This window comes from Monosiga brevicollis, genomic scaffold, assembly GCF_000002865.3.
Source record: "Monosiga brevicollis MX1 MONBRscaffold_6 genomic scaffold, whole genome shotgun sequence".
Taxonomy (NCBI): Eukaryota; class Choanoflagellata; order Craspedida; family Salpingoecidae; genus Monosiga; species Monosiga brevicollis.
The window spans coordinates 389,008-404,037 of record NW_001865043.1 but is presented as its reverse complement, the minus strand read 5'-3'; the positions used below and the strand labels follow the sequence as shown (position 1 = coordinate 404,037).

Genomic DNA, 15,030 nt, shown 5'->3' with positions numbered 1-15,030 from the left:
TGCATCTGCTATAGGGTCATCATCAAGTGCCGGCTTGGTCTCGCGAAAGCTCGCGTGAATTCTCCAGCACCCACCTTGCCGTTCCGCATGGCCGACTGCCATCACAACACAGCGACACTTCAGGTCTGCGTGTGCACCCATTGCCACAATGTTAAAAGAAAATGTCTGCCTTCCAGTTGAATGCACGCGCGCTCATTTTGTACCATTGCAGTTCAATTGCCGCCGGATTTGGCTCATGGCAACGCCTTTTTTGAAAACGTATGTGAACATGCCTGCCTGCCTGGTTGGCCCTGGTCTTGCTTGTGGCACGTAACATGCTTGCTCACGCACAAGCTTCTTGGGTGCATCTCAGGTGGATCGCGCCAACCCATTGTTTGACATGGCGTGGGACCACGCCGGTGATGGCCTGGAGATGCCCGGCACCAACGGCCCAGCCGCGGATGTATGTTCCCATGGCCTCGTGCCAATGTCTTGGCCGTTGGTGGTGGACAGCCTTTTCTCACGCATTTTCATGTTTATTGTCCCAGCTCTACTACATGGATGACGAAACCAACGAGCTGTTGCCAGCTCATGGCCACGTCAGCGGCATGCTCTTTCACCGGGTAAGCCCAGCCATTGCACTTTCTGCTGTGTCAGTTGGAACACAAAATATGCGGCCATTCTCATTCCCTCTGTCTTATGCTGACGCCAGGTTAAGCGCTCAGGACAACGAATCGAACATGCGCAGGAACTTCAGGATCCTGATGATCCCCATTTTGTGTTTGTGCCCGTTATCTGATATGGCTCAAACCCATCTTTGGTGGCGTCCCTTGTGATACATCGTCAAAAGAGAGTTAAGATGGCAATTGATGCGTCTCAAGTTGTTATCCCCAATTATCAAGGCACCGTCAATTGGCGTCCCTCGAGCATGCTCAAGAAGTTCAGAGCTTCTTGATGAGGGCTGCGTTAGCTTTGGCAACGGCCTGCACATCCTCATCGGAAAACTTGCTACTGCGGTCGTAGTTCAAAAAGCCATCACACTCGAGCTCCACATCAACGATTTGAGTGTAAACAGATGCCGACAGGGGCTGGTTTTGCAGCATGGTGAGGGTCATGTTGATGTAAGTTTGAGCTTCTTCGGATGGCGTATCCACGTGCAAATAGGTGCCGCACTTGTTGGGCCACCATTCTTTGCCATCCACAAAGGCACCCACGCCGCCAAACTCCCCGATCATGGCTAAAGGAGGTGAAAATTTCGAGTGGGAGCAAAGACAGGTCAGTCCAAAACCAAAACAATCGGTAGACCAGGTTGGACCTTGCGTGCAAAATCTTTGACGTTTGAAGAACAGGGGTTTGAGCTACCTACCATACTGGCCGTGGTCGGCATCAGGATGCTGAGGATAGGGGTAGTTGTGCACGTCGTTCACGTCGCCCACGCGCAAGTTGTTGGCTGGACCACCCGAGTTGGTGTCCACCAAACGTGACGGATCATAGGCCTTGATCCAGTTGACAACCGAAGGCGCGTCAAAGTGGCTGACCATGTCGCCTTCGTTGAAAGCCTGAAGGGCAAAGTGAGCAAGCATGAAAATAAGATGAGCAAGGACCTGCTGGTCGAGATTTGGAAAGCAAAACTGGAAAGGTTTGGAATCAGCTCCCAACTAACCTCGTACTGCACCACCGATGGGTGGTTCCAGACAGTATCGATCATGGCCTTGAGGTCCTGCATGTACAGGTTCGGGTCCGGGGTGGTACCATGGACATCACCGTAGTGTTGCACCATATCCTGAGAAACCATGAAGTCCAAATTGGTTCAGAATCAGAGACCATCAACCACGCAAACAGAGACATGCATCACGCATACAAAACATTCAAATCCGAGGGCGTCATGGACTTGCCTGCAAGACAATGATGCCCATCTGGTCAGCAAAATGGTACCACCGCTGCGGGTTGGTTTTCTGGTGCAGACGGATCATGTTGAGGCCATACGTATGCACGGCAGCCACATCAAACTTCAATGCCTCGTCAGTTGGTGCTGCAAAGCCAAATCAGGTTTGGGCCAACGTGAGGAGTCTCAAAGCAATTCAACAAGAGAAAACAAATTGAAGACGTGCAAGACATCCATACCTGTGTAGATGCCATCGGGCCAGTAAGACTGATCAAGCCAGCCAGCCATGAAGATGGGCTTGTTGTTGAGGCAAGGACGAGTGGTGCCGCTTGCATCCGAGCAAAGGCTACAGAAAACACGACGACATGGTCACAAAATAGGTGTCACAAAACCCCAAGCGGACGTGATGATTTTCATAAACGCACGTAAAGGTACGCAGACCAAAATAGCCCTGCACGCTATCACCGCCAGGGATGGTCAAGGTAAAGTTGTAAAGGTGCGGGTCCTCGGTCGACCACAAGCGCGGGCTGGGAATCTCCAGGTTGGTCCACTGGCCCGAGGGGAAGGAACCGTTGGTGACGACGCCAGACTCGTTGAAGACGACGATGGACACGTTGGTCGAGCTCGTCGTTGCCACCGAGATGTTGATGGCGGTCAGGGAAGGTGTGAGCTTATACGACTATCAGGGTGAAGGCCACGAATGTCAAGCGCACAGCAGCATGAGAACCGTGCTAGCCTGGCAGGCAGCCAAATCCCAGGTCGCGCGCAAGTCAAAGCCCTGAAGGAAAGCCGCGACAACACAACGACGCGCACGGCGGGAAGTGGCGTCCGAAGCAAAGAAGAAAGTAACCGCACAAGCGCACACGCACATCAATGTGATTGGCCGGGACAGGTTCAAGCCAGACGGTCTGCCAAATGCCACTGTTGGGTGTGTAGGTATCGCCACCCGGCGATGTGATGGCGCTGCACGAGGTCAAGCAGAGGATATGAGCGCCAGAAAGCACAGGCAAACATCACAGAGCAAGTCGTGAATGGCCAAAGGGAGGGGGAAGGGGGCGGTCCAGACCTAATGCGTTGCTTGCCAAAACATTGACGGCCGTAATCGCTGGGGTCGTTGACAAAGATGAGCAGCTCACTTTTGCCGCTGCCGACACTCTCAGTGATGTCAAAGGTAAAGGGGTCATAACCACCAGTGTGGTTGCCGACCTGCTTGCCATTGACAAAGGCCACGGTCATCCAGTCCACAGAGCCAAAATGAAGCAGCAGGCGGCCGCCGTCAGGCATAGCTGGTGCCTCGAAGAGAAGACGGTACCACATGTTTTGGTAGTTTTTCCATTGGCCGCTCAGGCAGGACTCGGTCGGGAACGGCACAAGAATGCTGCTGTTTAGAGTTTGTCCGAACGGCGGGTTTTGTACCGACTGGGGATCCAGTAAGCAGCAACAGTGTGATCAATGGCACGGGATCGGCGCCGAGAATAAGGCCCACAAGCATAATCATGCAAGGCACAAGCCCGGGGAGGGATTCATCAGAACGAATGAACGTACACTGATGCTGTTGGCACCCTCAAACTGCCACATGCCGTTGAGGTTGGCCCACTCCACATCGCGCACCATTTGAGGGCGAGGATAGGCAGGGAGGGTGTTTTCGGGGTCAACTGCGTGCACACGAGAGAACCCGAGAGAACCCGACCACATGAGGCACGACTGCGCCCGGAAAAGCTCAAAAACGGCGGAAGCGCGCACAATTTTTAGCGCACCATCAGCGGCCCACTTTGAGGTCATGGCACAATAAGGACCAGTGGGAATGGCTTGCAGGATGCGCGAGTTGCGGCACTTGTTGGGGTTGCCGTTGCGAGGATCTGCATAGCTCTTGAGAAAAGAAAAACGATAATAATGAAACCCAAAGGTTGAGACGTGCGGTGGAGCAAGCACACAGAGAACCAAATGGTGAAAGGGATCGCTCGCGTGTGTGATCGATCAAACCTTGAGCCAGCAAATGGGGCCGTCGGAGCAGTTGTCAAACACATAGGCATTGCAATTCTTAGTCGAATTGCAAAGTGACTCGCAATCCAAATGATCAGACGTGCTGTCCATCTTGCATCCGTTTGATCCGCAGGGGGCCATATCGTTGCCGGGATAATCGACACCCACCAAGTACTGCGGAATACATGCGCTGTGAGGCAAAGACGGTGCTGCTGCGCGTGCACGGCTTCCAAGGAACAACAGCAGGAGCAGCACGGCAGAAGAGCTTACACCCGTGGGGTTGATGATGCCTGATGGATCGGCGTACGAAAAGGGCCCGCACTTGCAGTCGGAGGCCGCGGCGACGGCGCCACAGGCCGCAATCGCCACCAACAGTTTCAAGGGCGACATGATCGTCGTTTCTCTAACCAGCAGCAAAACACGCGCCGAAATTCAAACACAGGCATTTACATAGGGACAGAGATGAGCAAGAATTGCAACCCGACACAGATGAAACCCGCATCGAGGCGGGAGGGGGAGGCGGGTGGGAGAGGGGGCACGGATCCCCGGATTTGAGCAGCCTGCCACCATCTCGCGCCCAAGCCCAAATCCCAGTGACCTGAAACAAGAAAATGCGCACGATCCAACAACAACAACAAGCAGCCGTGTTATATCTGCACAAACCTTGATATTTTATACAATAACTCCTCTCACGTGCCTTTTTATTCTACCTTACCAGGCTTACCTGTTCTTCAAATACATCTGTATAGTCTTCAATAAAGTAACAACAACAAAAGGAAGGAAAGAAAACATGAGAGACATCTCGAAAAGGACTTTAGGGAGGGGACGTTCAAGGGCAGCGGGGATCCATGCAGAAGCAGAGGCAAGGGAATGGAGCAGTGCTCGGCAGTACAGCCAACTTGAATTGTTCAGACGAGCAAGCATGGTTTTTCCACGGCCATCTGTCGCCTGCTCTGCCATTGCCAACCGCAAACTCTTTGCTGCCAACCTTGAATCACTCCTTTGATCCTTTGTTTTCGAACTCCTCCTTTTTTTTTGGAAAACTTTACGTCACACACACACACACACACACACACACACACATGCAAGATTTGCAACTCATCATAGCAAAACTGATCCAACAGCAACGGCAATGGCTAGCTATCTGGCACCGAAAGGAGTGAGAGGTTTGTGGACTGATCAGCCGTTCAGCCGTTGGGGTGTGAAGCAGGGGAGGATGAATGTGTTCAACTCGTGCACATGGAATAGTTGGCCAACGACTCAAACTGCCAACGCGATGATGTTATTCGTTTTGAGATGTTATCTTTCCTCCAGCCAAGCTTGTCACGCTTTGGCAAGCTTTGATCTCCATCACGCTGCCACGGGATCGACTGCGGCGCGGCGAAAGTCCCCGATCCACGTGTCAAGGTACACAATCAGCGATACCACGGTAAAGAACTTTCTCAAATGTCGCCGGATACCGTCCAGACCCCAGATCATGCAGACAAGCGTCCGACAGGAGAAGCGGATGTGAGGAAAGGGTGCCATTTGCGCCCCATCTGAACATCGCCAAGTTGGTTTGATACTGACCTGGGAAATGCTGCGCATCAGGTTTGTGCCCTTGTCCATGGAGTAATCATACAGCTTGGTTTCCTAGTGTTCGACGCATGCGCCATGCCCATGAGATGTCTCGACGTGGATGATGCTGGCCGGGCTGCTGGCTTGAATTGCTTGAGGTGGGCCCTTGCTGCCAGAACAAGACGCAAACATTTGGTGCGATCCCACCTCGACGTATTCCGATTTGGCCAGCGGGAGCCCGATGGGAATGTAAATAATGAAGAGGATCCAGATGACGGCGCACATCACCATCTTGAGGCGCAATGAGGCCGTATAGCCTCCCTCTGCACCCAGTTCAACACCCATCGAGAGACGCTCGTGTCAGCATGAACAACACCTGGCATCGCAAGAATGGCTTCGTTTTTGCTCTCTGGGCCAGGCGTGCCGTAGTCCATTCATAGATTCCAGCCGTCCGCCTTGCACCCCTGCTTACCGAGGGCAGCAAACCGCCGGAACGCAAAGAGCAAGATTGTGTGCCCAATGATAGCAAAAACGAAAAATAGGATGGCTCTACAATGACATGCGATTGAGTGTGTGACATGCCAACCCACTTGCGGTTTGAACGTGCCCCATTGCGACGCGACGACGAATCATGCAGCTGGCACAAGTCGGGAGGAAATTTAAGAACAAACTCGCCACACGGGAAAACACATACGAGATGAGATGTGTGGTCGGAAAGTCGCGCGTGTCGAAGATGGCTAACGTTGCCAGGCACGCGCCAGCCAACAGCTGCATGCCCATGACCACGGCTGTGCGCCTGTTGCAGAATGATTGGGATGACGAGAGAAGCACATGTCAGCCTGTATGAAGCGGTTCAACAGGAAATTGCCAGGCGGCATCCTCTGCAGGCAATCGCGGAAAATGCGCGGTCTAGGTTTTCACGGAATGACTCGCAGCTAAAGCACGTACCATCGCCATGATGACTCGGCCATTTCTTTGTTGCTGAGCAAGAGCGCACGGATGGCCACCATAATGTACATGTAAAGCAGCGCCGCAATCGTCATGCCTAAACGCGTGCACCCGCGTATGAGCAACACTAGGATCCACAAGATTCGGCTAGATTAAAGATGAAGTCCTGCCGCGCCGTACCGATTGCAAAGATGATGTGTTCGGGATTGTCCCGGCCCGTGTCAGAGATGTACGGCCAGCTGTGAACAGCAGGTCGGTGAGCAAAAGATCGAGGCTGACAGTGGACGCTGCAAGTACGCATGCCCGTGCCCGTGCCCGTGCCCGTGCTCGTGCATTTCAGTCAATTCACACACACAGGAACGTACACCAGGCCACCAGTGTCATGCTTGAGACCACGTGAGATTGAAAAGTCCAGCACCAGCGTCACCCCAACGACCAAAGTCAGGACAAGAATGACCACGGGGGCGCGCCGAAACATGGCGGCATGGCTTTCTGAATGTCGAGATCCGGACATGATGAGTGCCTCTGAGACACTACCGGCTTCAGTCCTTTCCATTGGGCCACAAACTGATTCGACACACGGCTGCCCGTGCTTTCGCTGCAATCGTTGCCCTTATCAAGCTCCTCTGCCCCGCCCCTCGATTTCCAACTTTTCACGTGCTCACAACAAAAAAAAAAAAATGAGATCTCTTGATCGCTCTCCTTAATTTCATTTTTTAATTTTACAGGATGTATTTTTTTAACGAAATGATAATGTCAGACTTTTATGGCAGTCGTCGTACATGGTTGTGCTTTCGTCAGAAAAACAATCTTGCACTATACCCTTTGACGTCATGCGTCATGCCTTGTGACATTCAGACTGGCGCTGACTGTGCTTGCTCGCTTACAAGTGTCGGCCGTGTTTTTCGCCGTGGGACACGCCCACTTTGTGGTCTCTTCCGTCATGGGCTGCTATCAGAGCCGGACAAGAGGCGATCCGCCCAAGGTGGGCCCCGTCTCTATCTCTGTCTCTGTCTCTCTCTCTCTCTCTCTCTGTCTCTCTCTCTCTCTCTGTCTCTGTCTCTCTCTCTCTCTCTCTCTCTCTCTCTCTCTCTCCACACCCGCCCCTGCCCCCCCACCAACTGATGGCCGTTAAACCCCTATCCCCATCCCAGGCTCGGAGCGCGCCCTGCTTGGGGTGAGCGCTGCCTTTCTCCGAGGACTCGAGACCCAACTCCGCCAGCAGTTTGATGGCGAGTTTGACGAGCTCACCACCTCGGACATTTGCTCTCGCTACGTCATGCCGCTCACCAAGGCCCGTGCCTGCGCCTGGGTCGACCTGCTTCTCGAAGACCCTGCACAGCGGCCCCACCTGGCGGCAGCCACCGTGTTCGTCTCTCATGCCTGGAAGTACAGCTTTGCCACGACCCTGGCCACGGTGCTGTACCACGAGCGCACGGAGGCACCGGGCGCCTACTACTGGCTCGACCTCGTGCCCAACAACCAACACGTTGCTGCCGACCTCCCCTACGAGTGGTACGTCTCTCGATGCTTGTCTGTTTGCGGGCTGGCCGTGATTACTGACGGGGCGTTGGGTGTGGCAGGTGGTGCAAGACGTTTCAGGAGAACATCAAGCAGATTGGCCGGGTGTTACTGGTCATGACCCCTTGGCGTGACCCCGTGCCGATGACGCGGGCCTGGTGCCTGTTTGAGATGATGAACGCCTTGAACGGGCAGGTGCAGCTGGACATTCGGCTGCCCGAGGCCGAGGTCGACGGGTTTGTGGGCGCTTTGGCACAGGACGGCGACGAGGTGATGGACATGCTGGTGCGGGTGCAGGCGCAAAAGGCCGAGGCGTTCAAGGCCAGCGATCGGGCCATGATCTTCAAGACGGTGGAGGCGACGGTGGGCTTTTCGGAGCTGAACGCCCAAATCAAGGCTCAGCTGCGGGCGTGGTGCCTGGAGCAGGCGCTTGTGGCGGCCAGAGCGCGAGAGGTGGAGGACGGCGAGGAGGCGGGGTTTGCAGACTTTTGCATGCAGGTTGGAAGGGTTTTGAGGGACTTTGGCGAGTACGAGCAGGCACTCGAGTACTACGGCAAGGCGTTAAAGATCCAATCGGCGACACTGGGTGAGGCGCACCCAGACACGGCCACCACTTTTAACAACATGGCCCTTGTCTACGACAACCAGGGCCAGTGCGAGCAGGCACTCGAGTACTACGGCAAGGCGTTGAAGATCAGGTTGGCGACGGTTGGCGAGGTGCACCCGGGCACGGCCAGTACGTACAACAACATGGCCCTTGTCTACGATAACCAGGGCCAGTACGAGCAGGCGCTCAAGTACTACGGCAAGGCGTTGCAGATCCGATTGACGACGCTGGGGAGACACACCCGGACACGGCCAGTACGTACAACAACATGGCCGTTGTCTATGACAGCCAGGGCCAGTACGACAGGCGCTCGAGTACTACGGCAAGGCGTTGAAGATCCGATTGGCAACGCTGGGGGAGGAGCACCCGCACACGGCCAGTACGTACAACAACATGGCCAGTGTCTACGACAAGCAGGGCCAATACGAGCAGGCGCTCGAGTACTACGGCAAGGCGTTGAAGATTCGATTGGCGACGCTGAGGGAGGCGCACCCGGACACGGCCATCACCTAGCAGTATAGCCAGTGTCTACGACAACCAGGGCCAGAACGAGCAGGCGCTCGAGTACTACGGCAAGGCGTTGCAGATCTTTTTGGCAACGCTGGGCGAGGCGCACCCGCACGGGCCAGTACGTACAACAACATGGCCCTTGTCTACGACAACCAGGGCCAGTACGAGCAGGCGCTCGAGTACTACGGTAAGGCGTTGAAGATCCGATTGGCGACGCTGAGGGAGGCGCACCCGGACACGGCCATCACCTACAACTAGTATAGCCAGTGTCTACGACAACCAGGGCCAGTACGAGCAGGCGCTCGAGTACTACGGCAAGGCGTTGCAGATCTTTTTGGCGACGCTGGGCGAGGCGCACCCGGTCACGGCCACTACCTACAACAACATGGCCCTTGTCTACGACAACCAGGGCCAGCACGAGCAGGCGCTCGAGTACTACGGTAAGGCGTTGAGTATCCAATTGGCGGCGCTGGGTGAGGCGCACCCAGACACGGCCACCACCTACAACAACATGGCCGGTGTCTACTCCAAGCGGGGCCAGTACGAGCAGGCGCTCGAGTACTATGGCAAGGCGTTGACCACCCAATTGGCGACGCTGGGCGAGGCACACCCGGGCACGGCCAGTTCCTACAACAACATGGCCTTTGTCTACGACAACCAGGGCCAGTACGAGCAGGCGCTCGAGTACTACGGCAAGGCGTTGCAGATTTTTTTGGCAACGCTGGGGGAGGCACACCCGCATACACGCCAAGTTCAAGCAGCTGTTCGCCGGTTAGAGGCAGCCCGATAAGTTGTGCTGGCGCCCGACCTTTACTTGCATTGAACAAAGAAATATCGTTTGCGTTTCTTTGCACGGCGTCTCAAGCGGACCGACCGACTATACGCGTTTATCCAGTCCCGTGAAAGCTGTCCTTGGCAGAGCTGCTGTAACCATGTAAATTAGCTGTAGCTCTAGCCCTAGATCTGGCCCAACTTTACCACGCTGGCTCTAGCTCTCGGTCTCGCCGACCCGAGCACATGACGGCGGCGATGCACCACGGGCGCTCCATCTCTACGATCTGGGCGTTGGGTTGGTGCGGCGCTCTGCTCTTGCTTTCAAGAAGAAAAGCAATTGAACATGTAAAGCCATTTCTCACTCATACCGAGGCAAAGGACAGACAGAACCTTACAACACACCACCCACACTACGACAAATCAAGAAGATATGAAAAGTCACAAGGTACTACATCCGGATGTAGCCCCAGAAAACATCAACAGGTCAGGTCCCCCAATCAGAATTACAATACATGTCCTTGTATATGTCTCTCAAACATCTTGTTGATGTCATTCATTCGTTGTGAACGTATGCTCGCAAAATTATTATGTTAGTCGAGACACACGTCTATAACATTGAGAAGCACAACAAATGCTGGGAAACCTGATCCAAGAAGTGGAGCAGAACGAAGAGCAGCACCGTGGCTAACGATACAAAAACAAAACAGGCTCGTTCAAGAGGCAAACCGAAGCCACACACTTGCGCCCAATGGCGTCAGCACTGTCCGAGTACTGGTAGTTGTTGCTAGAATCCAATGACGCCCAGAGCCCGATCACAGCATCAGTCCCGTCGGAAAAGTGCTCTGTGATGCCGCTGGGGCCCCAGAAGAGAGGGAGTGCCGAGGCTGCCGATGCGGGCCCTTCCCGGGGGTAGCGAGAGCCATAGCGCACGGTATGAAAATCCTGAACACTCACGCCACTTCCACTTTTGTCCGCACCCATGAGAAAGTCGCTAAAACCGGTCGTGTCAGATTCACGGCGCGAGTATACCGTGTACACGTCAGTCACCGTAGCAAAGCGGAAGAGCACTTGACGATAGCCAGTACCGCGTGGAACGTTGCCCGCCATGTCTGTTGCAAGCTGCACCGGTGGAGCAGGTGCCTTCTCCGTAATAATGGGGCTGAAAGTGGGGGAGACCTTGGTGGCAAACAACGTCCTACAACAACATCACCAGCACACTGTCAGCACAAACATAGCCGCCATCTATCCTCCTTTCTCCCTTCTCCATGTGCCGGGTGCACCAGCCCTGTTCAATCACGACTCACCAGCCTCCTCCCTCCGTGGTCATGTCACAGTAGGTCATCATACCCACACCCTGGCGCATGATCATGTACATGCCATCTTGGGAAGCACCCGTCTGCTGCAAAATTTCCCAGCAGCTCGAATAACGAGGATACATGGGCCATTGATCGGCATGCAACACCTGCTCAGCATCCAGGTTGGTGCGAAACATCAGCATGATTGGATCATCCTGACGGCACACGCCAGCCAGGCACTTGGTGCCCTCTGCCGCAGCCGTGTCCGATGACAGGTAGTTGTCTGAGGCATCGCGGCCACTCCACATGTTGACCCAAAGATCCGAGCCACCATCGTGTTGTTCAGAAATACCGCTGGTTTGATACAGATGCATGGTTGGGAAAGTGGTCACGCCGGACGATGGGTAGCGCACACCATTGCCCACGCGATAAAAGCCATAAACATCTGGAGATGTACCAATGTCCTCGCCGTACAGGAAGCGATCAAACGGCGTCAACTGGGTACGCTGATAGACGACGTAGTAGTTGTCGATGCCCGCAAAGCGGAAAAGAATCTCATTGTACATGCTGGTGTCAGGGATTGAACCGGCCATGTTGCGATCCGGCGAACTCAGACTGGACGGATCGTTGAGCCCGACCGTGAACAAAAAGTTGGTGGAGACCTTGGTGGCAAACAAGGTCCATCCACCGCCTAGATACACCAATGCCAAACATTTCATCGCCACAGCACACGATCAAAGTATGAGAAGCCCTTACATTCGAGAACCATCGAGCGTCAAGCCCCAACGTTAACGCCAACCAAAAATGCAATGGAAAGGACCGACGCACCCTGCACCGTCATGTCGCAATAAGCCGTCTGGATGGTGCGACCATTGGTACTGATGGGATACAATCCCGAGGTCTCGACCTTCTCCGCCAAGCGCACTTCTGAGCAAGACTGCCATATGCTGTCCACGGGCTCGCCGATGCTGGCACTGGCCGCGTCACGATACGCAACAAGAATGACGCCATCTCTGCGGCACACACCTACATCGCATCAAGAGCCCAACCCATGTCATCAACACGCCAGCCCACCCATGCACGTGCAAAGTTACAACAAGTCAGACAAATTGAGCTCGCAACCAAGCAGAGGCCCAGACGCCACCAGCCGCGACCAGCTGCGTGACTCACCACCGATGCACTTGGTGTTGGCAGCCGTAATGTTGTCCACGGACACGGCACGTGCGCCACTTCCCGCCACGACAGCCATGTTGACCCAGCGATAGTCACCAGATTCGGCCTCGGACAAGCCGCCATTGCTCGCCGAGAGGGTACCAGTGGCTGCCATGGCGCCAGTTGTCGGCGTACGTGAATTGCCAACCACTCGATACCAACTGCCCTGATCATCGCCGGCGAGACTCAAGGTCGTGCCGCGAAAGAAAGTGTCCAGAGTGCTGTCGCGCTTCGTCCGCGTGTAAACAACATAGTCACTGCTGTCTGCAAAGCGAAATAAGACTTGGTTGAACTGCGCTTGCGAGGGAATGTGTCCCGCACTATCACTGGCCGTCGCTGAAGACAGATGAAGACCAGTCGAAAAGTTGCTAAATGCCCCAAACGTCGGTGTCACTTTGGTCGCAAAGACGGTCCTATGTCACCACAATGTCGCCAATCAGAGGCAAAGCCAGGGAAGATAGGGTGAGCCGACAGGCGCGAAAGGCCAGTCCAGGCGGAAGCAAGCAACGGGCCATGCGCACGAGCACGTACCAGCCGCCCCCAGCTGTCGTCATATCACAATACACCGTCTTGATGTGACCTTCGATCTCGATAGCGTACAGGCCGTCATGCTGTGCTGCCGTGGATGCAAACGTTTTTAGCTGTGCGCAAGACGACCAGTGGCGACGCGGCCAAGAAGACTGAACGGTATTGGCCGGTGCTTCGCGCATCATGTACCACACGGGTTCATTCAGGTAGCAATATCCAGCAATGCACTTGGTCCCAACGGCTGCAGGGTCATCGCTGTAAAGGTATTGCTTATCGGTGAGAGAAGGCGATGAACGCCAGAGGTCGAGCCAAACGTTCGAGCCACCATGCCACTCCGAGACGCCATTATTCGTGTAATAGTGAAGCCGTTGGACGACCGCGGTACCAGTCGCTGGAAAGCGGGTGCCGTTGACCACGCGATAAAAGCCGCCCGTGTCGACGATGCGATTGCGTTGAAAGCTCCCCTGTAGAAAGGTGTCGAAGCCAGAGTTGGCGCCGCGATTGTAGACGGTGTAGATGTTAGCCAGTGCCGGTGACTGAAATCGGAAGAGAACCTGATATCGCAATCACATGTCCATGCCCAGCATGTGCCACCGTGGTGATGCGTGTGAGTGCTGAACGAGGTTCCTCAGCCAAGACAAACAGTCGCGCAGTGCCCAAGCGTTTGGATTTCGCTGACCTGTGTCCAAGGAAAGTCCGAAGGTAACTGGCCCGCAGCGTCGGCAACCAAGCTGGGCGGGCTTCCTTTTCGGGATCCAATGGCGTCAAACGCTGGTGTCACTTTGGTGGCAACCCACTCCCAACCACCACCTAGCAAAATTCATTGGCGCGTGAAGTGTGCGTTTGTGCGAAAGGAGAGTCTGAAATGGAGGGGCCGACAGCCACTTACCCTCGGTAGTCATATCACAGTACACTTGTCGTGCCGAGCCACCGCGCACCACCGTATAGTAGCCATCCACAGCCGTGGACAAGGCATCTTTGATGGCACGGCAAGAGGGATACTCATCCGCCGGCATGCTAACGGGCTCCCACGTCTCACTCAGGCAGACGCTCACCAATCCATTCCCGGAAATGCCCAGTTCGCCCTCGCGGCTGGCATCGCAGGCGCCCGAGCTGGCAAGAAGGCGAACAGGTTTGGGCTCGTTGTCATATGCTTGAATGGCAGCAGCTGCGATATTCTCCGCCTGGGTCGCGTTGATTAGCGGCGCCACGTCGTCGTGAATTGCGGCGAGCTTGTCGTTCAGCTCAGTCGTCGGGGTATAGGGGGCAAGGCTGCTGGCAATGGAAGCCTGCACGCTAGGCTCGGTAGCGGCCCAAAAGTCTTGCAAGGAGGCGTTGATAGTGGCGGCGACGGCTGTAGTCTGAGCATAAGACAGCAACCGGTTGTCTACCCAGGCCTGGGTGTCACTTTGAGCCGCTTGAAGGGCTGCGTCCACGGTATTGTTCAGGCGGGCCGTCGAGGCATAGGCACCCAGAGTGGACTGCACCCACGACTGTGTGGCAGCGTTGGTGCTGTATGGTTCCAGGGAGGTATTGATAGCAGCTTGCACTTGCGGCATGGTGAGGGCATCGCCGACCTCGGGGTCTGGACGGCTTTGAAGGACTGCAACATCGGCGACGGCCTGCGCCAGCTGCGCGTGGTCGTCAACCAGCGAGAAGCGTACGCTGCCATTGTCCACCTCGACGGCCTGTGCAGTCAACACAAGATGTCCATCCTCGACGTCAATCGCAGGTACCTGCTGCGCGTGAACCAACCCGACCGCTGCCACAGCGGCCCAAAGAAGCACCGTGACAAGCCGCGCCATCTCCGCTATACCTACAACAGCAACGCGTTGAGATGTGGTCAGACGTCATGTCGATGAGACCAGAAAGGATGGCCCCAAAGGCCACTGGAGACCGCAAAGTGTGTGTTGCGACACCTTTCCCGAGGACCCGCCCCCTTCTCATACACCACCCGCTGCCGTTTGCAGTTTGTGGTTTGCGTCACACGTCCCATCTACAAGCCATACACTTGATCTGGATCAACGCAAAAAAAATGCTGACATCAACAAAGAAAAAACTCCTTGTGTGTGTGTGTGTGTGTGTGTGTGTGTGTGTGTGTGTGTGTGTGTGTGTGTGTGTGTGTGTGTGTGTGTGTGTGTGTGTGTGTGTGTGTGTGTGTGTGTGTGTGTGTGTGTGTGTGTGTGTGTGTGTGTGTGTGTATGTGTGTGTGTGTGTGTGTGTGTGTGTGT

At 55.0% G+C, this 15,030-nt stretch overlaps 4 protein-coding genes across 4 annotated transcripts; 1 reads left to right on the top strand and 3 right to left on the bottom strand.

Moving 5' to 3' along the window:
* Window positions 1-920: 920 nt before the first annotated feature.
* On the bottom strand, window positions 921-4,237 carry MONBRDRAFT_24186 (uncharacterized protein; the record flags this gene model as incomplete). The annotated part of the gene is made up of 12 exons (XM_001744425.1): window positions 921-1,216; window positions 1,346-1,538; window positions 1,643-1,762; window positions 1,884-2,011; window positions 2,104-2,210; window positions 2,290-2,543; window positions 2,734-2,827; window positions 2,931-3,283; window positions 3,410-3,519; window positions 3,622-3,733; window positions 3,848-4,021; window positions 4,118-4,237. The coding sequence occupies 12 exons, from the start codon at window positions 4,235-4,237 to the stop codon at window positions 921-923; spliced, it is 2,061 nt and encodes a 686-aa protein (XP_001744477.1).
* A 518-nt stretch (window positions 4,238-4,755) lies between these two features.
* MONBRDRAFT_24185 (uncharacterized protein) lies at window positions 4,756-6,830 on the bottom strand (the record flags this gene model as incomplete). The annotated part of the gene is made up of 8 exons (XM_001744424.1): window positions 4,756-4,983; window positions 5,417-5,479; window positions 5,612-5,727; window positions 5,877-5,953; window positions 6,099-6,200; window positions 6,353-6,479; window positions 6,533-6,591; window positions 6,718-6,830. The coding sequence occupies 8 exons, from the start codon at window positions 6,828-6,830 to the stop codon at window positions 4,756-4,758; spliced, it is 885 nt and encodes a 294-aa protein (XP_001744476.1).
* Window positions 6,831-8,365: 1,535 nt separating this feature from the next.
* MONBRDRAFT_15986 (uncharacterized protein) lies at window positions 8,366-9,780 on the top strand (the record flags this gene model as incomplete). The annotated part of the gene is made up of 2 exons (XM_001744612.1): window positions 8,366-8,754; window positions 9,258-9,780. The coding sequence occupies 2 exons, from the start codon at window positions 8,366-8,368 to the stop codon at window positions 9,778-9,780; spliced, it is 912 nt and encodes a 303-aa protein (XP_001744664.1).
* A 668-nt stretch (window positions 9,781-10,448) lies between these two features.
* MONBRDRAFT_24183 (uncharacterized protein) lies at window positions 10,449-14,604 on the bottom strand (the record flags this gene model as incomplete). Its single annotated transcript, XM_001744423.1, has 7 exons — window positions 10,449-10,959; window positions 11,069-11,750; window positions 11,888-12,085; window positions 12,230-12,684; window positions 12,803-13,353; window positions 13,479-13,609; window positions 13,689-14,604. The coding sequence occupies 7 exons, from the start codon at window positions 14,602-14,604 to the stop codon at window positions 10,449-10,451; spliced, it is 3,444 nt and encodes a 1,147-aa protein (XP_001744475.1).
* Between the last annotated feature and the right edge of the window lie 426 nt (window positions 14,605-15,030).